The 25,939-nt window shown below is 49.1% G+C and overlaps 1 protein-coding gene across 1 annotated transcript; it reads right to left on the reverse strand.

Moving 5' to 3' along the window:
• Positions 1–10,716: 10,716 nt before the first annotated feature.
• Adgrd2 (adhesion G protein-coupled receptor D2) lies at positions 10,717–23,624 on the reverse strand. Its single transcript, XM_076568757.1, is given in 19 exon segments — positions 10,717–10,767; positions 14,590–14,764; positions 15,538–15,663; positions 15,747–15,809; positions 15,811–15,888; positions 16,349–16,491; positions 16,775–16,853; positions 17,064–17,132; positions 17,134–17,165; positions 19,025–19,127; positions 19,401–19,521; positions 20,771–20,823; positions 20,825–20,943; positions 21,873–21,994; positions 21,997–22,154; positions 22,346–22,435; positions 22,437–22,473; positions 23,104–23,202; positions 23,582–23,624. Coding segments are annotated over 19 exon segments (1,761 nt in total).
• Positions 23,625–25,939: the final 2,315 nt, after the last annotated feature.

Here is a 25,939-nt window from a genome sequence, read left to right on the forward strand (position 1 = left end):
GCATTTGTGAATTTGCATTCTGAAGCAAGGCGTAGTCCCTGGGGCAGGTTCTGGGCAGTGGTGATGGTCTGCCTGCTGTCAAAATGGTGTTCAGCTCAAACTTCTGGGGAGGGGTTTTTGAAATGGCTCAGAAGGTAAAGGTGCTTGGCAGGCCAAATGACCTGAGTTCAGTCTCCGGAATCTACATAGACAAGGAGAGAACTGACTCGCATAAGCTGTCCTCTGGCCTGTGTGCATGTATGTTCACACACACACACACACACACACACACACACACACACACACACACTTAAGACTTGCCCAAGATCAAGCCAGTCAATGGTCCAACATGGATGGGGGATGAACTCACAAACCCTCCACTCCTGGCTGTCAATGGTTCCCCCACTTCCTGGGGGTAAGGAGAGTCAGGTTTCTTCAGGGTGTGACTCCTAGGAGGCTACCATACTCCAGTGCTCTAGTGGAGGGCCCTGCATCCATACATATACAGGTTTCACTAAGTGGACTCAGCGGGTTACAAAAATTAAGACAGAGCTGGGCAGGGAATGTGGAGGGAGTCCTAGGAACTGGGCAGTGGGAGGTGGATGTGATCTAAATATATTGAATACATATATGAATACATACATACTATACTCATTGGAATTATTTTTTAAAAATGAGGTGGAAGATAGGTTGGAGAGCCCAGGGTGTAGGGAGAGCAGGCTCTCCTGGGCTTTGGGCCCCAGCCTGTACCTAGGACCCCAGAGTACCCAAGGCTTAGAAGATGCTGTAACTCTCTGGGGTCTCAACTCAGCTCCACCCTGCCATGCCGGTGGAGCTGCCCCCATATTGAAAGAGCACTCATTCCACGATCACCTCACATATGCCCTCCCCAAGTTCCCTGTCCTTGCAGGAACTCCATCAGGGTGTAATTCAGGAGAGCTCTTCTCCAACAGTGTGGGGAACCAGATTCCAACCTGGGTCTCTTTTTTCTCTGCCCTGTCCCCACCCTTGCTGATAAGTCGTCGCCCTCCCATCCCACTAGGTGGCAGCAGTGAGCTTGGCCAACACCTGCGTCTGTTGCTCCAGCACCTCAGGTCTTGTTGGATCTGCTCTTCAAAGCCACGTCTGTTGTCTGTCAGTTTCCCCTCATTCACACAGCTTAGGAGGGGCCCAGTCATTGTGCGGACTTCCACTTTCCTACTCACTGTAACCAACTGGGTTAATCTAGGGCCACACTTGGTCCACCCAGGGTCTCCAAAACAACTAGAAAAATGTACCTCCTCTAGGGGGAGGTGGCAGAAAAGATGTTCCTCTCCTGCTTCGTGCTTGCCCCAGGGCAGTGTTCAGGCTTAAAGACGACTTTCTTAACCAGATTATAGGATATGATCCCTTACGTAACTGAGCCAGAGATAAGAAAAGTCATTGGTTTGACTCACACAAGAAGGCTTCATGGCTGAAGGGTCATTCAAATTGGGTTTTGAAGGATGTCTAGGAATTCACCAGCTTGATAGAAACAAGGACAGTCCAGGCAGAAAGAACAGCCTGACAATTAAAGGAAGAAGGGGGATGCTAGCTGACTGTGTTTGGCTGGAACATAGAGGATATGGGGGAGGAAGAGAGGTGCAGGACGAAGGGACTGGAAAAGACCCCTTAGTCCTGTCCCCTGATCCCCAAACCTTTATGATTGGAACAAGGGCCTGCTGCAAGGGAAGGAGTTCATAGTGCATGGAAATGTGGATGGTTTTGTGCCACCTTGGACCCAGTCCCTTCTACCTCCTTGCATGCCCCTCCCCACTTAGCCACAGGGAGTGGTTCTGCCAGGGCTGAGCATGCATTCTGCTGATACTTAGCAGGGCCCCTGCTCCAGAAAAAGTGGCCAACTGGCTCAGCCTTTCATCCTCCTGGGCTTCTGCCTGTTTTCCCAGTGAATGGCAGGGACTCTGCTGTCTTCTCTCTGGTGAATCCCTGGCCTCTCACCCAGAGCCTTCAATGCCTTGAACACAAGTTCCTCTGTGCCTACAGCCCTACATGTCTCTGGTCACAACTGACATCCCTTGGGCATGTCAGGGACATGGTCATGCAGGGTGAATGGTATGCCCCAAACTAGGCTAGGACTGTATCACAGGTCTTCTGAGAGCCTGCTGTTACTCATTCTGCAAATGACAGACAGGGCTTCAAGATCTTCCACATCCTAGGTCCCCAGAAAGGAATGCCTGGTCACCTGGAATTTTGTAGGTGAGCCAATGTTCCTCAGAAGCTGTGTCCCCGGTGCAACCCACATAGGGTTCAGAGAGGAAGCCACCAAGGCCCCTGGCATTGTCTGTGCCTCACTGGCTCTTAAGGGTTTCTCACTCACCCTTCCCTCTCCCTTGCCCCATGCACACCCCCACCCAGCTCTGTAGCCCCAGGGAGGCAGGCTAGATAGTGTTGGCAACTTTTGAGCACAAAGCCCCAGTCTGGGCCCTTTGTTTTCTGGCCCCTTTCTTGGGCCTCTCCAACACCAGGCCTGATGCTGACCCCAACTCATCTCTGCTTCCCCTGGTCCTGAAACCCCACCTACTCTCAAAGAGACGAGGACCTGGCTGGTGGCTTCACAGTGGAGGTGCCCCGGCCCGTTTGCTTTTTGACTTCCAGGTAGGCTCCTCCTCAGCAAGACAGTCATTTACCCACTCACAAGGGAATCCCAGCTACCTGGGGGCAGTGGTGCCTGGCACCTCCAGGAAACACTAGAGATGTTTGGGGCCCACACCCACTGCCTATGCACCTCAGGCTTGTGTCTGCAGTTAGGATGAAGGCAGTCTTCAGGCAAAGTGAGGACATATAGCCCAGGTCAGGGACAATACAAATGCGCAACATGCCAACTGCTGGGCAGAGAAGGTGACTCACGGGCTGAAAGTACTTGCCACAAACCCTGACGACTTGGGCTCTATGCCCAGAGCCTGCATGGTGACCTCCACACACACACACACTCGGGCATATGCACATGCAAAATAAATGTTTTTTTTTAAAAGTGTTGACTAGAACTACCAACCCTGGTGACAAGGCAGAGTCCCAAAGCCAAACCGGCAGCTTCTCTGGCTCCTCTTCCTCCCAGACAGCCTTGCGCCTCTACCCCTCCCACTCCAGGAGGACCTCCAGGCAGCACAGTCGGGAAGCTTCAACACCTAGTTTATTACCAGACACTGCAGAGGGCATCTGGGAAATGGAAGGAACCAAGACAGACAGAAGGACTGGACAAGCTGGCCTGAAACTGCTTTTCTCACTTGGGGCTGCCAGCTGTGCGATCCATTCAGTCTGGGATTCCAAGGATGAGCTGAGGTCCTCTGGCTATCGAGCTCGCGAAAGACTGAGATGAAAATCTTACACATGCCCGTTAGACCCCTGTAAGGAAAGTGACCCTTTCTTTGGGCAGGGCTGGCAGGGCTGGCAGGGCTGGCAGGGCTGGCAGGGCTGGCCAAGATTAGGCAGGGTCCGAGAACAGAGGCTTGGGGGAGACCCTGCCATTCCGGCCTGTCCCTCATAGTCTCCCTGAGACTCAGTTTCTACACCACACCGTAAGAACACCTGCATGCCCCCAGCGTCCCCAGAGCTTTCGGAAAGGACGCACAGCCAGCAGCTCCCGTTCCCCCCCCCCCCCGGTCGCCCCCTTCCCCCCGCATCTTTCCAGGCTGCCTGAGTGCATGGCTGGGAGGAGCTGGGGGCGAGAAACGGGGATCATCGGACTTGGGGTCCAGAGGGTGGGGCCGAGGTGGAAGCTGCTCGGTTGCTACGAGCAGCCCTAGCAACGCACCCATTCAGCAGAGACAAAGGCGCTGTCATTTGAGCACAGAGGCGCTGCAGTGGCTCTTGTTCTCGCAGACGGCTGTGCCCGTGGGTGGGGGCGGGGTGGAAGGGGGCTGGGCCCGTTGGGTGCTGGGCGGCTACACGCTCTGATGATGCCTGGCTGTGCGCCCCACAATCGGCCTGCAGGGGGCGCTCCGGCCCCTTTTAGCAGACTAGAAGCGGACGGTCCGAGTCAGCCTCAAGCCTACGTCTGTGACCACACCCCTATGACTAGCCCCATCTGTGCAGATGAGCCTGCTGCACCACTGGCTGCCTGCTTGCGGCTCCTTTAGACGCGTTGACCTTCTCCCTTGGCTACTACACCAAAGCCAGCAGGGCCTAGGGTTGGGCACTGAGCTAGCCCCAGCAAGAGTTCAGAAAGCAGGCCTCTCTTCCAGTCCTGGGTATAGTGTTTGAGGCTAGGCAGTGGTGGTCTGAGACTGTGGACTCGGGGTCAACGTGGCTGACCGTGACTGGTTGTCTCCACTGTCCTCTGGGGTGTGGCTGAGCCCCACCCCAAAACCTGGGTAGGGCCTGTGGTGTCCCCTGCCATGTCTTATTGACCCCCGGGTTGGAAAAAGCACTTGCCATGGGGTTTGGAAGGGTTCTTAATGTAGGAGCCTTTCATTAAGGACCCAGGTGCACAGGGTGGTGTCTGGAGGCCGGGCCAGGGGATCAGAGACAGGTGAGCTGCTTGGTCATGGCCTCTCTGCCCAGCACCAGCTCTAGAAAGGGTTCTGCCCACTTAGTCTCTCTCTCTCTCTCTCCCCAGAGAGGTCCCGTAAGGTTGTTCCAAATCACTTTCATCTTGGGGTAGCGCGGCAAGGAGTGGTGGGGGTGGGGTCTGCGCAGGAAGAGCTGTACCTGAAGTCCTGACTCCTGTCAGTTCCACAGCCTGAGAAAGAGCATAGGGTAGATTGGCTCTTTCTCCGTTCCCCTTTGCCCTGGGAGCCCTTGCCCCTCCCCAAAAAGGCCTTGGCCTGCAGCCTGCAGGCTCTAGCTCTCCAGTGCTGAGGACAAGGTCCCTGGGGTCAGTCCCCACCTACCCTGGGCTGGCCTTAGCTGTGTTCCCAACCCTACCCACCACACTAGCTGGTCCCTTGTTCCAGCCTTGCTGGTCTCGTGGGTTCTGTAATGGAAGAGAAAGCTGTGGGGATCCTGAGTTCATGGGTCCCTAGTAGGGGAAAATACTTGGGTTGATGAATTGTGCACAGGCTAAGACAGGAAATGTGTTTCCCCTCATTAGGCCCCCATTATCAGACACCCTAAACATCCATTCAGAACTTTCCACGCTCCCTTGGATTCTTTCCAATGGCCCACTCATTGTACCCACCCATTGTAAGCAGCATAGACAAGGAGGATATATGGGCCCCGAGGACAGACCTCATGTCACTAGGGAACCCCTATCCACTCTGTGGCCTGGCCTCCCACTTAGCTTGGATCAAGGGCCCAGGACCACAGCAGAAACACTGAGGGATAGCGAGAGACAGGAAGGAATCAGAGCCCACCCTGCCCCCCTCTAGCCCTTTGGTCTGTAGCACCCACAGGAGTGGAGAAGACACCTTCCTGAAGATTAAACTTCCCTGAAGTTAAAAGCAGTAGCCAAGAGCTAAGACCACCTTATCTTACCACTCACTGCTGTCCTTCCCCTGAGAGAGAGACCTTCTTCCTGTCTTCTGTCTTTTTATTGCCTTTCTGTTCTGCCTTCTCATTGGTTGTAAACCTAACCACATGACTTCCTCCTCACTGCCTGTCTATACAGACCTCCAGGTCTCTATGGTTCATACTGAGATTAAAGGTTTGGGTTGCTGCTTGGCCATGTCCTTGAACACCCAGAGATTCTGCCTGCCATGTGATCAAAGGGCATGTGCCCCCACCGCTGGACTTCTGCTAAAGGGCTTGCTCTTAGCTCTGATCTCCAGACAACTTTATTAACAGACAAATAAAATCACATTTCAGCACAAATAAAATATCACCATAGAGGGGCCTAGTCTTTCACCTTCTTCAGGGACTGAGTGTGAAGGGCTCAATATTCAGGGCAAGTACTCTGCCAACCACAAAGTACCACCATATTTGGGTCTCATGTGGCCCCACTGATGAACAGAGAGCCAAGACAGTGTGGTCCAATAGGTCAGACTTGGAGCCCAGGACTTATTCAGAGATCATGTGACAAGCCTGAGGCCAAGACCAGAGGATATTGAACACCTAGGTCTTCCAGACCTCAGGTCCCTGGTTCCCAGACACAACTGAGTTGACACCAGCACCTTTTAACCCCTAAGACAGATCACTAACCCCCAGAGCCAGCTTGACCCTTCTGTGGCCCCTGCACTTTCTTCCTCATGCATTTCCTTTTCATAGTCTTCCCCACCAAACAAAAGCATCTACAATAAAATTGGAGTTCCCTATAGCAGCTTTAGAGTCTGGAACTGTCTAGTCCCCATGTCCCCCTCCTGCCCCATTTCTCACCAGCCCTCTTTATGTTGCCCATTCCTCTGGGTCCCACAATGACCCCCTCTGCATATAAATTTCACACCTTAGCTGAGAATCAGTCTTTCCCCATAAGTGGTCCCTCTGTTCCCACACTGCCTTGGTTGTCCTTTGGTCTTTCAGCCTTGGTGGTACCACACTGTGGGTGGATAGTGCAAGATGGGCACAAGTGCTGTGGGATGCCTTTCTGTATGCTGTGAATATGTGTTGCTCTGATTGGTTAATAAATAAAGCTATATTAGACTATGGCATGGCAGGATGGAGCCAGGCGAGAAAATCCAAGAGAGATAGGAAGAAAAGCAGAGATGGAAGAGACGCCATCCTGCTGTCCAGAGAACACACAGGTAACACTACAGAACACGTGGTGACACAAGATTAATAAAAATGGGCTGAGTTGAGTTAAAAGAGCTAGCTAGCAAGAAGCTTGAGCCATAGGCCATGGCCATACAGTTTGTAAATAATATAAGCTTCTGTGTGTTTATTTGGGTCTGAGCAGCTGCAGGACTGGGCAGGACATAAGAAAACTTCCAGCTACATTTGGCTGCCCAACGTGGAGCAAGAGTTTCCACCTAAAACCTGAGAAAGCTTTAAAAAAAAGATTCTAAAAATAGCTTCCTAGTTGTGTCTCTCAGGCAAGCCATGAGCTACAGTAGAGCAGGTTCACAGCGGCGTGTGAGCTTGAGTGCAGCATGGCGGATTCCCACTACACAGTACACTACACGGTACACAGAGGCAGCATCTCCAAGCTATGCAGTATGCTGCAATGGTGGATTTAGCTTTTGCTAGTACAGACAAAAAAAAAAAAAAGGTTTCTGGGCTACACACTGCTGGACGGAGGTATGGACTCACTGCCTCCCAGAGTCAGAGGAGAACATGGCTCCCAGAGCTGGAGGTGAATTACCTCTGCCATGTTGAAAAGCTGAAATAGGTAGAGTCAGCAGCCAAGGCTGCTGCTTCTTCAGTCCTAAACACGCAATTTAGCAGTTTAAAATCTCTCTTGGTCAGAGGATTATAGATTCACAATAAGACAGATTCAGATGGAATAAAACTCTAAACAGATTACATCGTGTGTAAAAATGTACGTAGGCTTAGAAGAGAGAAAAAAAGGAATATATGCAGTTATATAAAGAGATAGTTTTTAAAAATAGTCTTTAAAAACACAGTAAAAGTAATATAAAAAATAAGCCACATAAAGATGGAAATCACACAGAGTCTAGATTATATTGTCTTTGGGATTTTTAACTGCAGAAAGACATTTGATTGTAAAAGCTGCTGAATTAAACCAATATATATATATTTTAAAGATATCTTGACTTCAAAATTTATGTCTAGGGATACGCTGCTTTGGAAAAGAGGTTCTGCTTTTGTTCCCACAGAAGATGAGAACCTGTGGGTTGCTTCCAGGCTAATATGGTTTGATCAACCAAGACCCCCTTAAAGGTCTCTAATGACAGCCATGGCCTAGATGACCCAACATCTAAAACAGCTTCAAAGCAACTGGCTGAGACAATGCAGCCTCACAGACTACTACAGTCAGTACTTGACCATAATTCTTAATTTTCTCAGGACCCCTTTAAGATTGCCAGCACCTGCTGGGCGGTGGTGGCGCATGCCTTTAATCCCAGCACTTGGGAGGGAAAGACAAGCAGATCTCTGTGAGTTCAAGGCCAGCCTGGGCTACCAAGTGAGTTCCAGGAGAGGCACAAAGCTACACAGAGAAACCCTGTCTCGAAAAACAAAAAAACAAAAAGATTGCCAGTGCCCTAAAACAGCAGGAAGTAGTATAAAAAGCTACTCCCAAATTCCCAAAATATTACGTTTATTTTTATTAAAAGGGGATTGATTATAAATGCAACTTTTTTTTTTGAGACAGGGTTTCTCTGTGTAGCTTTGCACCTTTCCTGGAACTTGCTTTGTAGACCAGGCTGGCCTCGAATTCACAGAGATCCACTTGCCTCTGCCTCCTGAGTGCTGGGATTAAAGGCATGTCCGCCCCGGCTTCCCTTTTTTCTTCTTTAAAAAGAGGTTGCATAAGCCCGGTGGTGGTGGCACATGCCTTTAATCCCAGCACTCTGGAGGCAGAGGCAGGCGGATCTCTGTGAGTTTGAGGCCAGCCTGGTCTACAGAGTGAGTTCCAGGAAAGGTGCAAAGCTACACAGAAAAAAACCTGTCTCGAAAAACCAAAAAAAAAAAAAAAAAAAAAAAAAAAAAAAAAGAAAAGAAAAGGGGATATAGATGTGATAGGATAGAGAGTAGCAACTTATTTAAAATGTTTTACATTGCTATGGATTTTAGTTATTGATACAAATTTAAAGTTAATTTTGTTATACTATATATGTATTTGTTGTTTTGTTTTGTTTTGTTTTTTTAAGACAGGATTTCTCTGTAGTTTTGGTGCCTGTCCTGGATCTCACTCTGTAGACCAGGCTGGCCTCGAACTCACAGAGATCCTCCTGACTCTGCCCCACAGGTTCTGGGATTAAAGTCATGCACCACCACTGCCTGGCTATCATAATATATATTATATTATATATATATATAATATACATATTATATATATATAATATTTATTTTATACTATAAATATATATAAATAAATATATTTCTACTCTTAATTAAGGTATTATGTTTATGCAACTCATTTAAAATTGTAATGTATAATTAAGAAATACAAGTTAATAGTTATCTATGATAATCACACTTAAAGTCATGTTACATTTTCTAGGTATACATAGATATATTTCAGTTAGGTGGATAATCTTCAAACACTTCACAGACCTACAGAATATGGCATTTAAAATGTTTTAAAAACTTAAACTTTTCTGGACATTGAGACAGCACCAATCACTTCAAGGAAGATGACAGACATCAAAGACACTTCATATGGAGTTTATCTTCTTCTTGGCAAAAGTTAGCCATTTGGGCAAGAAACTGTTCTTGCCTGGACTGCTTGACAAAATGTTGTGTCAACTGGACATGCAGGATACATGGAAAAATTACCACTGAATTTGCCAAAACAAGGTGAAATGGTCCTTCAGATTCCTGCTTCACAGAGGAGACTGCCAGACATTCTGCAGGACACAGGGAGAAGCAACTGAGAAACTCTAGCCCTATAAGCTGAAGATGAATGCCCCAATGTTACAGAGGAATTTTGGGTGATTGTCCAGGCAGCCAGCTATCTCTGCCATTCTAGATTTTTGGAAGTTGCTTACAATGCTCTACCTGTCTACTTAGGTAATATTATATCCTTCTGGGGTCTTTAATATAGACTAGATAGTTATAACTATAGTTTTCTTTAGTCATGATAAAAGATAAATTAGATATGAAACCTTTGACTCACAAATATAAGATAGATAGAATATTTTCTTTAATTTTGCCAAATAAAAATAGACTAATATTGTAACTGTAATTCTTGCTTGGTAACTATGTTATTATATATAATATTGCTATGTTAAAGTTAAAACCTTCCTTTTTGATTAGACAGAAAAGGGGAAATGCTATGGGATGTCTTTCTGTATGCTGTGAATACATGTTGCTCTGATTGATTGATAAATAAAGCTACATTGGCCTATGGCAGGAAAGGATGGAGCCAGGCAGGAAAATCTGAGAGAGGAGAAGAAAGGAGAGTGGAGCAGACACTGCCAGCTGCCGCCAGGAGAAGCAAGGTATATAAAGTACCAGTAAGCCACAAGCCACATGGCAAAGTATAGATTTATAGAAATGGGTTAATTTAAGATATAAGAACTAGCCAGCAAAAAGCCTGCCATGGCCATAGTTTGAAAATAATATAAGCCTCTGTGTGTTTATTTGGGTCTGAGTGGGCTGTAGGACTGGGCAGGACACGGGAAAATTTCCAACTACACACAAGCATTCTCTGTGGTGTGAACCAGCACTGGCCTGGGGGTGGGAGGATCTGTGAAGTATGAATGAATGAATGAATGAATGAATGAATGAATGAATGAATGAGCAAATGAGTCTCCATTCAGAGAGCTTTAGTGTGCATCAGGTCTTGCATTCAGCCCCTTTGTAAAGGTTATTTCAGTTGGACCACCAGAAGGTTCCTTAAGGCATGAAGGACTTCAGTCCTCATTAGATGGGTCTTCCAGGGTAGATGTGAGCTACAACTGGTTAAAGAAGTGAGGCATTGCTCTCCTGCCACGAAACCAGACATCGTGGGTCAGAAGGAAACAAAATCACCTCTGAAGAACAAATGAGGCTGGGCTTATTCTGGTCTCTCTGGCCCTCATCACTGTCCTGCCCAATTTGTGCCTAAGACAGAAAGGCTGGGTTGCAGGTGTAGGGAAGGAAGAGAGACAGAGAGACGGGAGGTGTGATGTAAAAGAGAGGACAAAAGGAAAGCCAAGCCTGGGGAAGTCACAAGGGATTCAGCCCCCAAGGACACAGCCTGGAATGAGTCAAGGATGTGTCTTATAGCACCATGCCCACAGGAACCAGGAACAGAGCAGAGAAGAAGCCAGACTGGGAGAAGAGAGAGCTTAGAGGATGAGGACGATCCTAGCAATGCCAGAAAAAAATATCAACAGATGGGAGGGGGGAGAGAGAAAACATTGTCAGCCTGAGAGACAGAAAAAAAATAAGAGAAAGTTCAGAAACAAAAGAAGCCACAGGTTAGGGGGAAAAGAGAGGGGAGGGGGAGTCTAGGGTTTCCACTGCTTGCACCTCTGACCTGAGTCCCCACTTCCAGCAGGCCTGGGGAGCAATCCTGGTCATGAAGGGGCAGTGGCAGCACGCTGAAGTAATCACCATGACAACAAGCTTCTGTCACCTTCCTGTTCTGTGTTGAGCTAGAGAAACCTCCCCAGGGATACTCAGACACATGGGGCAGAGCTGGGATAGAGTCTCTGAGTACTGGGGACCCTGAGCTATGTCAGGAAAGGAGACACAGCACCCAGTACCCTGTGTTTCTGCAGGTGTGTAAGCACATGTATATGCATGCATGTGGCGGTCACAGGTCAATATTAGGTCTCAAACTCAATTGTTATCCACTTTACCTTTTGAGACAAGGTGTCTCTGGACCTGCGACTCGCTTATTCAACTAGTCTGGCTGGCTAGTAAGGTCCCCTGTCTCTGCCTTCTCAGAGCTAGGGTCAGAGGTACATGCTGCAGCACCCAGATTTTTTTTTTTAAGATCTATCTGTCTGTCTGTCTGTCTGTCTTTCTATTATGTATACAGTATGCCTATATGTCAGAAGAGGGCACCAGAGCTCATTACAGATGGTTATGAGCCACCATGTGGTTGCTGGGAATTGAACTCAGGACCTCTGGAAGAGCAGCCAGTGTTCTTAACCTCTGAGCCATCTCTCTAGCCCCAAAAGCTCAGCTTCCGGTCTTTATTACGACCACGGCAATTTTTTTTTTTTGGAGCTGAGGATCGAACCCAGGGCCTTGTGCTTGCTAGGCTACCACTGAGCTAAATCCCTGATGCACCCAGATTTTTATGTGAGTGCTAGAGATCAGAACTCAGGTCCTCATCCTTGAATGACAAGTTCTTCACCTACTAAGCCATCTCCCTAGGAAGTCCTTTCTTTTTTCCATACTAACCTAGCAGAGAATGGTCAAGTCTCCCAGGTCCAGGGGGAAAGACAATATGGGACAGGACCTTTCCTATCTCTGCCTTGTCCCCTCACCACTGTGCCATCCTTTATCTGGGTCATTGTCAGCCTCTACTTTCCAGATTGTCACCTTCAATGGGACTTTTTTTGTGCTGTATCCCCAGCACCTCACATCATGGTAGGTGATCTAGCTGTGACTTGAATGGATGAGTAGTGGTCAGGGCTCCCCTCCGGAGGACCTGTCTGCAGTCAAAGCTGACTACCGAAGAGACTAAGAATCCAGATACAGGCCAAGCAGTGGTGGCACACACCTTTAATCCCATCACTCGGGAGGCAGAAGCAGGTGGGTCTCTGTGAGTTCAAAGCCAGCTTGGTCTATATCAGGCTGCTTTGAGGCCTTGGGCAAGTAGATAACTGTAAAAGTCCTCAGTTTTCCAATCTACAAGTTTGTTTTGAGATAAAACTATGAGCTGGGCCTGAGCAATCTCACAGGTATCAGAAGCAGGACTTACAGCCTCAGCCCTCATCTCTGAGGGAGTCTTGCTACTCTGAGGATGCTGGGCCCTAGGCAGAGTCTACCCCTGATTTGGGAGCATATCTTTGTTCAACCTTGCCCTGTTATTATTTTTGGCCCTGAGAGGGAGTGGGGGTAGGGAAAGCTGGCATGGACAAAGGGGACAGTCCCCCAAGGGACAGGGAGGCAGTGCCAGGGACCACTTGTTTGGGCTGTCATCCTCTTACCACCTAGCCCCCAGGCTGGCACCATCTGTCCCTGTCTGGGTCCCCAACAGGTCTGTAAATGCTATAGACAGGGACATACAGGTTCTCTGGCACCAAGCCATAGTGGCTTTATTGTGTGACTTAAGTATTAGCCTCCTGACTGAACCCTTCCCTGAACCTTTGTCATCACAGATAGGGTGGCCTGAGCCAACTTGGCAGTGGCCTAGGGATACCTAAAGCGAGGGCCTCCTTGCTGCAAGCCATAGGAAAATGTAATGGAATTCAGCTACTATCACAAAAGCTACACTTGGAAAAGTCAAGGACTTTTCTAAAGGTCAAGCCGTGGCTTAAGAAGTCTTGGTGATATTTTAGCTTTTGTTTTTGATGTATTAGCTGGTTCCTACAGTGATTTTCTTGTAAGCTATGTATACTTCCAAGGACTCCTAACAGTATATTTATCTAAAATACCTATCAAACATCCAAGGCCAAATGATCTCCTAAACTAAGGTAACACCCTTGTGGAAACAACGCCTGTCTTTTGGGGAATATAATACCATCACATTTCCTCTCTTTTTGTCTAAAAAAAAGCTTATAACTAATACAAGAAAAACTATCTAATAAGTATATACAATATATACAGTCAAAAATTACATTAACAATGTCTAGTCCATTAAGATTTGATATTCAGACAAAAAACTCCATTATATATATTAACAATGTCCAGTCCAGTAACATTTGATAAACTCAGACAAAAATATTTTCATTACTTATTTAAAACAAGTAGTTCCTTTTTAAAAGTAGATTTAAAATTGACCTTTTTATCTTACCATATTTATATTTTCATAAAAGTATCAATAATAATAAGCTTTATTTCAATATAATAAGCTTGTGCAAGATGAGAGACCCTTCTTTCTTATACAACCTTACTAACATTATAGACTCCTAATTTCTTACCTAACCACTTCTAGGAATGTAGACTGAGCACATAAATCCCCTTTTTGATATTAGTTCTCAGTTGATCTCCTCCTTTAAATGCTCCCTTTTTGGGTTATAATAGAAAGCGTGACAGTCACTGCCCGAGGAAAATACTTACCTGCCTTTGTGACCCTGTAAGAATTCAAGTCTGGTGACCTGGCTGGAGGTGGAGGATTGCTATTGCTTGTGTTTCTAACTGAATACCCTAGAGAACTTGAGGATGAAGGACTGAAAGGTATAAGGAGGATTTTGACCAGAGAGAATTTGAGGACGAGATGGAAGATGAGGAAGAGCCAAATGGGGAAGAACAAGATGAGAAGGACCTAAATGAGGTAGAATTAAGATGAGAGAATTGCAGGGCGGTGGTGGCGCACGCCTTTAATCCCAGCACTCAGAAGGCAGAGGCAGGCGGATCTCTGTGAGTTTGAGGCCAGCCTGGTCTACAGAGTGAGTTCCAGGAAAGGCTCTAAGCTACACAGAAAAACTCTGTCTCAAAAAACAAAAAACAAAACAAAACAAAACAAAAAAGATGAGAGAATTAAGATAGAACTTAGATGGGACAGCAGATAAAGGTAGAGAGAAATGAGGCAAGAAAGGATCTAGGCACGAGAACAGAACTGAACCTGGGTAGATGGGATTTTATCCCAGAGGAATAAAGTAGATGGACAAAGAGCTTGGTGTATTTAGATGCATTTCCCAAAAATAGTAATTAAAAATGATAATTAAAAATAATCCTTTTCTGGGCCCCTGGGAAGAATATTATTAAGGCTGGTTTTTTAATAATATTTGAGACCTCCTGGTGATCCTTGAAGTGGCCCAGATACCATGACCCTTGACCATCCCCTTGGTAGGCCACAGCTTCTTCAACAACTGTCCAGTGAACCAAAAGTCCTCTGTCATGTCCCACTTGTGGATCTAAGGATACCATTTGCCATGCCACACTTATCCCCTCTTTGTAGAATGCCCCACTTTGCTGTTGGATACTTTCTGTGATGGAGGCTCACCCCTTGTTTAGTTCTGGCTAACCACATACCTTGAGTTGCAGTGTGCCAAAGCCCCATTCTACATGGCCAGGGCCTAGAAATACCTGGAAGGAATTGAGGCCCACAGCAGCAGAGGCCCAGGTTGGGCTAAGATGCACTAGGAGGCCAACCAGCCAAGTCAGGCCCAGGGCAGTTAGCAGGGCCAACACCAGCTTCACCATGGCCCTGTGGGGAAAGGAGGCAGAGCTGAGAGGCCAGTATGCTCCCTTGGGTCTGATGGATGGAGGAGCACCCAAAAAGAGGGTCTACAGCTACAGACTGTAAGAACATTTTGCAAAGCCCTTGCATGGACCTTACTCCCTTCTAGTAGGGTGGTGGTACTGGGAGATGAGATTTCATCCCAAGCCTAGTTTGCAAAAATGAGGGCAGCTGCCCAGAATGGGCAAGGGTATGGGGTGCATGAGCCAAGAAGGCTCTGCACCCCCTCTCCAGGGGCCTGGGCTCCCTGTTTTCTCAGAGACTTGCTGGCTTGAGTGGTTCTGCTGTTGTGGGGATGGTTCAAGCGAAGAAGGAAACAGAGGAGGCAATGCCATAGGAAGAAGATCAACCCATCATGCTCCAGAGGTCATGATGCTGGGGAAGTGGGAAGGGTTCTTGGTAGAGCTGGAGACCTGAATCCTTACTACTCAGATCCCAAACTGCGGATGTCCTGACTTGGGGAGTCCACCTGTCTTGTCTCAAGCAAACTTTCAGCACCTTTTGCAGACAGTAAGGCCCTGGGATAGTGGCTGGCATACACAGTACCTCCTACAGCATGACATATCCAAGCATAAGTCCCATAAAAGTAAGACTACACATGTACTCCTCTGTTTCACATGGGCTTACGCTTGGCCACACATCCCAACACATACTCACTGTGCTCACACTCGACCAGGCTCATGTGGGGTGCCAGCTGGCCTTGCACACCAGTCTCATCCTGCCCCCAAGCTGGGCCTCACCACATCTGGAACCTGATCTTCTGCTGCATGCCAGGCTGTGGGTTTAGCATGTGTGCATGGTGGTGGGTGCTGGACACAGTGACCATCACCACTTGGACCAGGATGCAGGTGTTGGCATGGAGGTTGGGTGCCAGTGGGCAAGAGGTATTCCCTCTTCCCGACATGCCCCTCCCTTGTGGCACCCACACCTCTGAGCTCACAGTCAGCACAATAGCACAGGCTCCAGAAAGGCCCAGATGGCATCTGTGTGCACATTGAGCCACCAGTGTCCAGAAGTCATGGGGGTACAGTGCTAGGGTGATGGCCACAATGGCCACAGGAAGGAGAAAATGGCCTTAGGCCATGCCACCACTCATTTCTTTCAAGGATCCAGCACACAATTGTCCCCTGGAATTCCTGGGTCAATCTAAGAACCAGGGCAGAGTGCTGTGTGGGGTCTGGGGCCTGATACTATTGGTTGCAGCAGAGAGAGTCAAGACTGGGCTGAAGTCTTAGGGCTGGGAGCCAGTGAGCAGGAAGGGTGGCAATTGGCACAGTGCTAGCTGGTTTCAGATTAGGAACTAGAGGTGGGGAGCTGAGGCTGCTAAGTGGAGGGAACTTAAGAGAAACAGGCTGGGTAAAATTAGAGTCTGAGAAAACTGAGCTCACATCAAAGACAAGTATTAGAGACAAGTACTGGGTGAAACAGGACTGTGGTAATGATGAGTGCTGGGTGTTCAGTGGTACTGGGTACTATGTATTAGGTAGTGCTGAGGTGCTGTTGGATGTTGAATGGTACTGATGGGCTTGGGGATAGGCCCAGGTGTGGGGCAGGTTGAGCAGCCTCATCCTGGGGCCCGGGCACATACTCACAGCTACCACCTTGCTCCATAGCAGTAGTCCCTCCATTTGCATCCAGGAGAAGGAAACCAGAAAGAGAAGATGCATGGCAGCTGTGACAGCCACACAGGCCACCTGGAGGAAGGTGGAGGTCACCAGTGAAGTCAGCTCTGGGCACAGCTGACCTTGATCCCATGACTATGTTTGGCATTCTCATTCAAACAGGAGTCAGGAGAAAGGTCTCTGTCACTTGTACCATCTGGGTCTTTCTTCTCTGGAATTTGCTTCCCACCAGGGCAAGGAAGCCATCAGCAAGTAAGCAGTGGGAGGAGACCCCAAAAGGCCTCCCATGCTTTCCTCGCCCCAGAGCTTATAAGCCACCTGCTGGCTGCCCACTTGTTGGCCCTCACACACTCGCTGGCATGAGGAAGCCTTCAGCAGAGGCCAGGGAAAGAGTGAGATTCTTATGAATTGTGGTCAGCTCAGAGGTGGGGACCCTGTAGTAGGCAGAAGGGTTGGCTGGTGAGGACAGCCCCATGAGCCTCAAGCCCTTTCAGCCTGGTCTTGCTCGGATCCCCCGCTGCTGGGCTCATGTTGGCAGCAGGGGCCCAGCTCACCCTAAGAGAGCCCCAGATCAGAAGTCTCATGGGGATCGCTATAGAATCTGGGAGGAGACAAATAGAGCCCTGATGTGGGCATTTCCTCACCCAGCCACCAGAAAGAGCAGGAACGTGGTGACAAGAGCACATAGGGACACGCCACAGCCCACAAATGACAGTCTTTAGCAGTGACTCCTTTTCAGGACTTCCCTGCAGAGAATGACAGAGAGGAGCCCATCCCCATCCTGGTTTGCACCAGACTCACCCTGCCTGGTGACTTCAAGTCTCTCTAGGGGATCAAGGATGGCAACAACAGTACCAACCACCAGGGACTAGGCATGCACACAGTAGGTGTTTACCAAATGAGCACTTGAGTGTATCTCTCTTGCTGGATTTCCCTAAAAGCTACCCCTCCAGGCAAGCTTCTACTGACTCAGCAGAGTTCTGGTTGGAAGTGACTGACACACCCAGGGGGACGGTCCTGTGGGGCAGGTGATACCCATAAGGACCCCAGACAGCTGGGGTAGAAATGAGGCCACCAATGGGTTATGATGTGATGTTTACAGGAAATAAGTATATAAGTTGTCCTAGGCTCTTCCAGACCCAGTGTCTTCTCATGGCAGCCTCTAACCTGACCTCTTACACATGAGCACAGGGTTCCTTTCTGGCTCCAGGGAGCACATCTTCTCTGTTTAATCTGGACTGGGACTGCTGACTGGGACTAAAGGCGTGCGCCACCACACCTGGCTCTGTTCCCAATGTGGCCTTGAACTCACAGAGGCTCTCCACCTCCCATGTGATAGGATTAAGGGTGTGTGCCACCACTGTCTGGCCTCTATGTCTAATCTAGTGGCTGATTCTGTCCTCTGATCCTCAGGCAAGTTTATTAGGGTACACAACATATCACCACACTGGAGGGTTGAGGAGTGATGTTTGTAACCAGGCCGATGGAGGCTTGGGAGGTGATGCAGACAAATTGCTATGGTGGTCACAATGGGAGTTCATGTGCTCCAGAATGACCCACTGTGAGCAACAGAGGTTTTCTTTAAATGCCTCTAGGGTTAAAAAAAAAAAAAAAAAAAAAAAGATTTGGGAGTTTGGATACTGCATACTGTGAAACCAAACCCCCTGCCATGAAAGCCTTTCCATGCCAGCTTATAGAGAACCCCTCCCTCTTCACACCACCCCAGTGGCAGTCCATAACTCAGCCAGTCTCCAGAGTTTTCTGAGTAGTGCCCTGCCTACTGTTGTTGAGGTCGCGTGGTTTTGTTTTTAAAGTGCTGGGGATAGAACCCAGGGCCCTCATGAATTTTAGGCACATGCTCTGGTCCTGAGACACACTTCTGGCCTCCATTCTCCTGAAGCCCAGTGTAGAGATGACTCCCTGGATCTTACCTGTCCACATGCTCCTATGGTGGGCCAGTGTGATTCTATATGTGTTTTTATGTATGTATGTATGTATGTATGTATGTATGTATGTATGTATGTATGTGTTTGTAGGATGTATATATGTATGCATGTGTGTATGTATGTATGTGTATATGTATGTATCATGTATTTATTTTAAAATTTCTTTTAGTTATACAGCTCTAGGATGGTATCTTTGCTCTATCCCCTTAAGATGGGGTCAATCATGTAGTCTTTCTGGGCACCACAGGGAACAGGCAGTTTGACATCCCAGTGAAAGTTGCTTAAATTATTTATGTGGCTATTGTGAAAAGTGCACATTACTCCCCTTCTGGTCCCTGGAGGACCATGGGGATTTCTGAGGATAAATATGATAGGGTGTGTGTGTGTGTGTGTGTGTGTGTTGCTTGTATGCATGTCTGTACACCATATACAGGACCTTGTATCCCTGGGACTGGTGTTACAAACAGCTGTGAGATGCCACATGGATGCTGCAGATGGAATCAGGGGTCCTCTGAAGAGCAGCTCTTGGCTACCAAGCCGTCACTCCAGCCTGGTATGCTATTTTGAGCATGTTTAGACCTTGGCTGTCCAGTGAACAAATCTGGGCACAGTGGGGCAGGGAGGGGGGTTAACCAGACAGGTGCTTCACTACCCAGTACCTGGGCCTGGTGCTGCAGGTGAAAGGTCACAGCTGTGCTCAGCTCCCCAGTAGTGCCCATACCTCGGGAGAGTATATCTGACCGCACTTGGGTGCTTAGGAACCTGTAGGGACAAAGGAAGATTTTAAAGGTGGCCATACCACAACTCAGGGCCTGAGGTCCAGCCTCAGGGACTTGTTGGAAAGCCCTGTCTCCTCTCAGAGTCTCAGCTCTAAAACCAGATCCCAGATGAGAGGGGAGCAGGTCCCAGCCCGCACACTGATAAACATTGATCTGCCCACCATGAAGGGGGTCTGGGAAGAGATAGAGGCCTGACTTCTCCAGGGCGTGAGGGAGACACAGGTCTTCTGCAATCTACTGGGTGGGGTTTGCTCACCTCTGAGCCTTAGCCTTCTCTGAGCCATCAGGGACCTGGGCCTCTAGACCAGGTGCCTCCAGGGTGCCCTGGAAGATGCTCAAGGTGAGCCAGCTGTAGATGACCATGACTTCAGAAAGGCCTGGCAGAGTGGGAAGCACTAGATATCTCTGAAGGCATTGCTCTCTCCCTTTTACAATAGGGGAACTGAGGGGCAGAAGCCCGTGACTTTCCTAAGATCACATGACTGACTGAAAAGGCAGCATTCCAATCAGCCCTGGTTTACACATCCTAACCTGTAGTTCCAAATCCCTTTGTCTGTCCTGCACACTGATCCCCAACTCCTGAGTGGTCAAGGCTGGGGGCCTTTTTCACTTAGCTACTTCTGAGGAAATCATGTGGTTCACTGGAGGAGATTAAGTGAATGCCAGAATGTGTTGGGGGCTTCTACCTTCACAGCCATCCACCAGCCAAGAGCTAATAGCCCATCTTACATATGAAGAAACTGAGGCTCTGCAAGCTAAGGCTAGCCCATCAAAGAAGCACAGACAGTGATATCAGAGCAGATGTTTCACCTGGAACATGACAGGGGTCCAGACAGCTTTCCTCTTCACCCACCTTCCCCTAGGAGCCAGCTCACTTCACCTGCAGAGGTGTGGATGTGGCCTGGTACATCTGGATGCCCTCCAGGTGTTGGCCTCCATCAGGTACAGGCTTTGCACCTCCAAGCCTGGGGTCAAATGGAGCCATGGTTAGACTTTAGAAGGGAGGGCTTTCTGCCAGGGTGTCCATTTTCAGGTTGGGCTTCCCCTCTACCCACTCAGGACTGGGGGCCCACTATTCAAGCCCAGAAAGCTTGAGCCTCTAGACCAAGATACAATGGCTTCTTGGAGTCCTGAGGGGAGGTTGTCACCATGGGGTGGGACCTGTGGCTGAAGATCACTATGGGAGTCCCCATTGGATCTACAAACACTTGATGAGTGTGAACTTGGGTCTAGCCCTGGGCAGAGATTGTTCAAATATGCCTGGGACTCCAGGGCCATCAGGAAGGAGGGACAGTCCTATTATGCAGAGACATGCTCAAGATGTTAGAGTAACTGAGGATGGAAGACCTGCCCATAAAGAGAGAATTCAGGCGTGTGTGTGTGTGTGTGTGTGTGTGTGTGTGTGTGTGTGTGTGTGTTTCTGGTGAGGAGTTAGTGCTCAAGCATGGCTCTGAGGGGAGGAATTTTCTAGGAGATCAAGGGGGAAAGGGCAGCATGGGCAGAAGACACAGCCTGGGTAAAGGAAGAAAATGCCGGGAAGTGCATGGAGGTGCAGAGAATGAGCTCTCAGAGACCATTCTAAGGAATGACGTCTGGGTCTAGTTGTGGGAGTGGATGGTTACTCACCAGCAAGGCGATGCTGGATATGAATTTGAGGCTGTGCAGAAGTCAGTTGAGATCATCAGGGATGCCAGGCACTGCACGCTCATCACCAGGGTCCTAGGCCCACCAGCCACCTGGGAGGACGCTGCAGCTCTGCTCCTGCTCCCACACCAGGTCCCACCATCACAGGCCCTGATCTGGGGGTCACAGATGCTTGGGTTTCTGACTCCAAACCCTTAGTGGCCTCAAGATCAAGGCCTGACTTCCTCTCCTTACCTCAGCCTCCTGTAACCTCTCCAACTCTGTCTATCCAGTCAACCTGCAGGTCTCCTAGTGTGCTGTGTTGCTGCTGTGTTTGCCAACTGGAGCCTACCCTGTCTGGACCACCTCACTCTCCACCACTGATTCAGTGTGAAGCCCATAATATAGGCGCCCAAGTTTCATATTAAAAAACAAAACAAAACCCAAAGTCATGTGGGAGTGAGTACAGGGGAGGGGACCAAGAAAATTCACTGAGTGGCTGTCCACCTTCTGCTGGGCAAGACATCCAGTTCACTTCTCCATTGTCTTAGCAAGGCTAGTGTGAGAATCCCATTCTCCAGTAAGAAAACCGAAGGCCAGGGTTTCCTCACGTACCACAGTGCCCCAAATCCCTAGTTCCGGGCAGACTTCGCACATGCCTACCTGTCCAGGTGAACAATCCTCAGTGCCAGCCTCCTTGGTTGTGCCATTTCCACTGCCCTTGCACCCTGTTCCTAATTCTATCCACTAGCAACTTGCAAGGATGAATTTTCTAATAGCCTCCCCTTCCAGCGGCAAATTCTGCTCTCCAGAGTGCCTGCCTGTGTATTTAGGCAGACATGATGGGTGGACCACTCCACATAGAGGACACCCCACTTGAGGCAGTTGGCAGATTCTTAGATATGGGGAGGGCCCTTATCCACCAGTGCCTCTTAATACCATTCTTAACTATGTGCGGTGTTCAAGTGGAATTTCCACTCATGTGACAAAAGGATCTTCTCCTATGGCATCCAGAGATGCAGCCCAGAAATGGGTGCTGACTCATCCACAGTTAAACGATAAGGGGGCTGCAAGGCCAGATCCTGCCCAGCTTTGCCTGCCTCACCTCGGTGATGGACAGCCACTCACTGGTTGATTGCTCCTCCAGGTCCAGGCTGACCACAGACATGAAGCCTCCTCCAAGTCCCTCCCAGAGCTTGGTCAGCGGCTCCAGCTCCTTAGCTCCAGAGCAGTCATACTTTTCAGGAAGTGCAGGATGACCAGCAGGGCAACAGGCCCCAGGGGATCTGTCTCCTCTGCCAGGACTCTCTCCAGGAGGCTCAGGACACTAGAAGCCTTGTCCAAGGACAGGGTCCCCAAGGGCTTCAGAGAGGGGGCTTGGGAGAAGCTGTGGATAGAGGAACAACTGACATGAGGGAACTCTCCAGGGTCACAGCAGGGCACTGCCAAGGTCTTTTTAGTGGATCAAACCCACATGTCACTAGCTCCCAGCTGTCAGGGATTCTAAAACATGAATAGGAACAGACTGTATTTCTGCAGACACCTCAGGTGGGTGTCTGTGGAGAAAAAATAAGGTACAGGGAGTTGACCCACAACGGCACAGACTTTCCAGGCTCCGGGGATGGGCTTACCACAGTGGCATTGGCCAAAGCATTGACTGTGCTGATCTGGCCATGACTAGAAGTCCTGAAGCTGCTGATAGGTCTCTGTGAAGAGTGGAGGCCAGGTTGGGCCCCCAGAAACAGAGGGGCCAGCTGGCTCTGTGACCACCCACTATGTGCTATTCTGGACAGGAAGAGCACATCTGTGGCAGTGTCTGGAGAACTGAACAGTGTGCTAGATGGGGAAATTGAGGCACAGTGTTACTGGGTAGCTTTGACCTGGAAGTACTACCCCTAGTGAGGCTTCTGGTAACTGCCACGCCTACCTATGACCTACCCCTGGGATGGGCTGAGACCCCGAGATCTGTATGTGCTGGACCTCTTGGTTCTTCGTGGTCCTGGATGCTGGATGGAAGACCAAGTCAGAGTTCTCCAGAGAACCCTGCTGGACTACACCTCACTTTTCTCAGATCTTATAACCAACCCCTTTACTGGCTGTAAAGTTATCCCAAAATAAACCTCCTTTTTAACTACATGGAGTTGCCTTGTTAAATGCCCACATTAGCACAGCATGGTAGAATGTTCAAAGTCACGAAGCTGAGATTCACCCCAGAACTGTCGGGACTGATTGCCTGTTGTGTAGATCTGTGGAGCCCTCAAGCTTGGAGATTATAAATGCTCTGACTTCTCTTCTGCCTGGCTCTTCAGCAGAGCTCCGGCACAGCTAAGGCGCACCTGTTTGGTAGCAGCAGAGAAAGGGCTGTGGGTGCAAGCAGAATTCAGAGCCCTTGGTGCCCGGTCCTGGGTTCCACGTGGGGCACTCCTCTGTGGGCGCTGGCAGGAGTAGCAAGATGACAAGACCACATCTTAGCTCTCTATCCAGTGGGTACCATACCCATTTACCCATGCAGGTCCAAAGGGCATCTGCTCATGACTGGGATACAACATCACCACAATTGGGTGTGTCGAGATGAGGGAGATGAGGCTCTGAAGCCAGCACTGAGCGAGTCCACACTAAGCCTAGGCTGTTACAATTGGGCAGCTTACGGACAGACACTGTTGGCCTGGAGAGGGCATGGCCAGAATTGGAGATCAAATTGGCAAAGGCTGAGCTGGAAGCTGGCGTGTCTAAACAGGGGCGGAGCTAAATCCAGTCGGCCACCAAGGGATGGGCATAGCAGCTGGGCTGGGCCGGTCGGGGCCCACATCCTACCAGGACAGAGCAGGCGCACATGCATTGTCGGCAACAGGAGCATGGTGTCCGGGGCCTCTGGGTCCAAACGTGATGGCCACCAAGAAAAGTATTAAGGGCCCTATGAGGGATGAGACCAGAGTAGTAAGCCAGGGGGACTGGGAGTACCAGCTCTCACACCAACTTCGGGTAGCTTTATGGTTTTTTGTTTGTTTGTTTGTTTGTTTGTTTTAAACTAAACCTTCCCTGACTTTTGCCATGGAATCTTTAACTATTCCTGAATGATCTGCATAAAAACAACATTCTTGCCGGGCGGTGGTGGCGCACGCCTTTAATCCCAGCACTCGGGAGGCAGAGCCAGGCGGATCTCTGTGAGTTCGAGGCCAGCCTGGGCTACCAAGTGAGTCCCAGGAAAGGCGCAAAGCTACACAGAGAAACCCTGTCTCGAAAAACCAAAAAAAAAAACAAAAAAAAAAAAAAAAAAAACATTCTTTCCCCAGGGCTGCACATAGTCCCTTTTCCTTCAAGAATAACAGGTCTAGTCTCCTCCTGTTTTGTAGGACTATTTCAGCTAATGAGGACAGAGAGTCCTGTAGGTGGGTGATGGAGGTTTTTATTTTTTGAGTATCTTCATCTATTGATATGTGGAGGTCTGCATAATAGCATTGCTGGGTGATGAGGGAAGCCGCCCCTGTCCCCAATCCTGCTATGCTAGTGCCCATTAAAATAGCAAGGGTAAGGGCTGTGACTGGCTCTTTTTTGTCTGAGGGCGTACTGAGTGGCTTCATTGAGGCTAGACAGCTCCTCTGCGGCATGAAAAACCACTCAGGGAACTAGGCGTATGAGGACACAGACCCCTCCAATTTGGTTCAGCACAGTAACATGGGCGCAGGGCGCAGAGGAGCATGCCCACCAAGTGTCATCTGCTGGGACCGGATACCCGGTTAGGCTGGCAATAGACTTGGTATGATTACAAAGAGGCAGGAAGTGGTGGGGCACCATTCCTATACATAGTCCCTGACCTGAGACTTGTTCAAGGGTCAGGGAAATATCTGAATGCCATCGGCAAGACCCTATAGCCTCCTTTTGTTCCTGCCACCCAGGGCTGTCATTGGGGGGCAACACAGCCACTCCCTCATAATAGGGTGGCTTTGCACTATAGCACAGCCAACAGGAGGTGGTCAGCTCTGGTCTGGACTGTCAAGAGTAAGAATGACTGTTGCAAGATTGTAAACAGGGGGTCTGGGGGCCCCGAGGGTCTTTCAGACATGGTTCCAGTCACCCAGTGCTTTAGGTGTAGATGTAACTGACATGTTAGGGGCATCCATGGGTGTGGTGGAATTAGAGGGAGAGAGAGGTTTTCTCTCTGTTAGGCTAGGATTGATTATCTTATTAGGCCCCATTGCCACGATCAGAGGGGGCATTGCAACCAGCCTTACAGAGAATAGGATCCCCATATCTCCTTTGCCTGGGAGGTATAGTCGAAGCCCCCAAATTTTGCCTGTCAACCAATCAAACTTTTTTCCTTCTTCATTAAAGGTAATAGCAATTGTGGACTCCCCATAGTAGGGACAAGTAAAGGAGACCAGGTCTTGTTTGCTAGTCCCCCATCTAGAGGCACTAGTTTCACAACCCCAAGCAGCACAATAATATGCCTCAGGCCCCCTGCACTGGCGAGTTCACTTACCCCCTGGGCAGATGCACCAGTTACTATACCAACAAGTGGGGTAGGCGTGTTTGGGGAAGACCTGGTGAGTATCAACTGATGTCCATGAGTCCGTTGCTAGGGTACATAAATCAAAGGTTAACTGGGGGTACCAAATACCTAAGGGATGGGTCTCAGTGGCCAATTTAAAAGTTCATCCAGTCTCAGGATTGGTCAGGGTCCAGGTCAGGCTCCAAGGTGCATGGGGGTTAGTTTGGGGTTTTGCCCCTCCCTGGGGGACAAGCAGGTGAATCAGGAGGCACCAGATTAGCAGAGCAAGCTTCATCTCAGGGTCTTTGGTGTAGCTTTAACTTCGAGGGATCAGTAGGATGTTTGGACACTCTTCAGGTTCCATCTGGATGTTCCTCAGCTGCAGACACCACAGGTCAGGCGTGGGTGTGGTGGATCCAAGTGGAGATGCCATCCTCTTTGAGAGCCATTGGAGTGGTCAAGATGACGAGGTAGGGTCCTTTCCACCTGCTGCGGGCCGCAGAAATATATCATAAGAACTCAGCTGGTTATGGCAAAGTCACTACCTGGAGGGATCAGGGAATTCCTCCAGAGGAAGCCAAATCCCAAGGAGTTTTTGGTGTTACTTGGCTTGTTATATATCAGCTGTATTCTGTTATGAAAATCATGTGTGCCTTCATAGTTTTCCCAATTGACTTTTCCCT

Source organism: Peromyscus maniculatus, chromosome 4 (assembly GCF_049852395.1).
Source record: "Peromyscus maniculatus bairdii isolate BWxNUB_F1_BW_parent chromosome 4, HU_Pman_BW_mat_3.1, whole genome shotgun sequence".
NCBI lineage: Eukaryota > Metazoa > Chordata > Mammalia > Rodentia > Cricetidae > Peromyscus > Peromyscus maniculatus.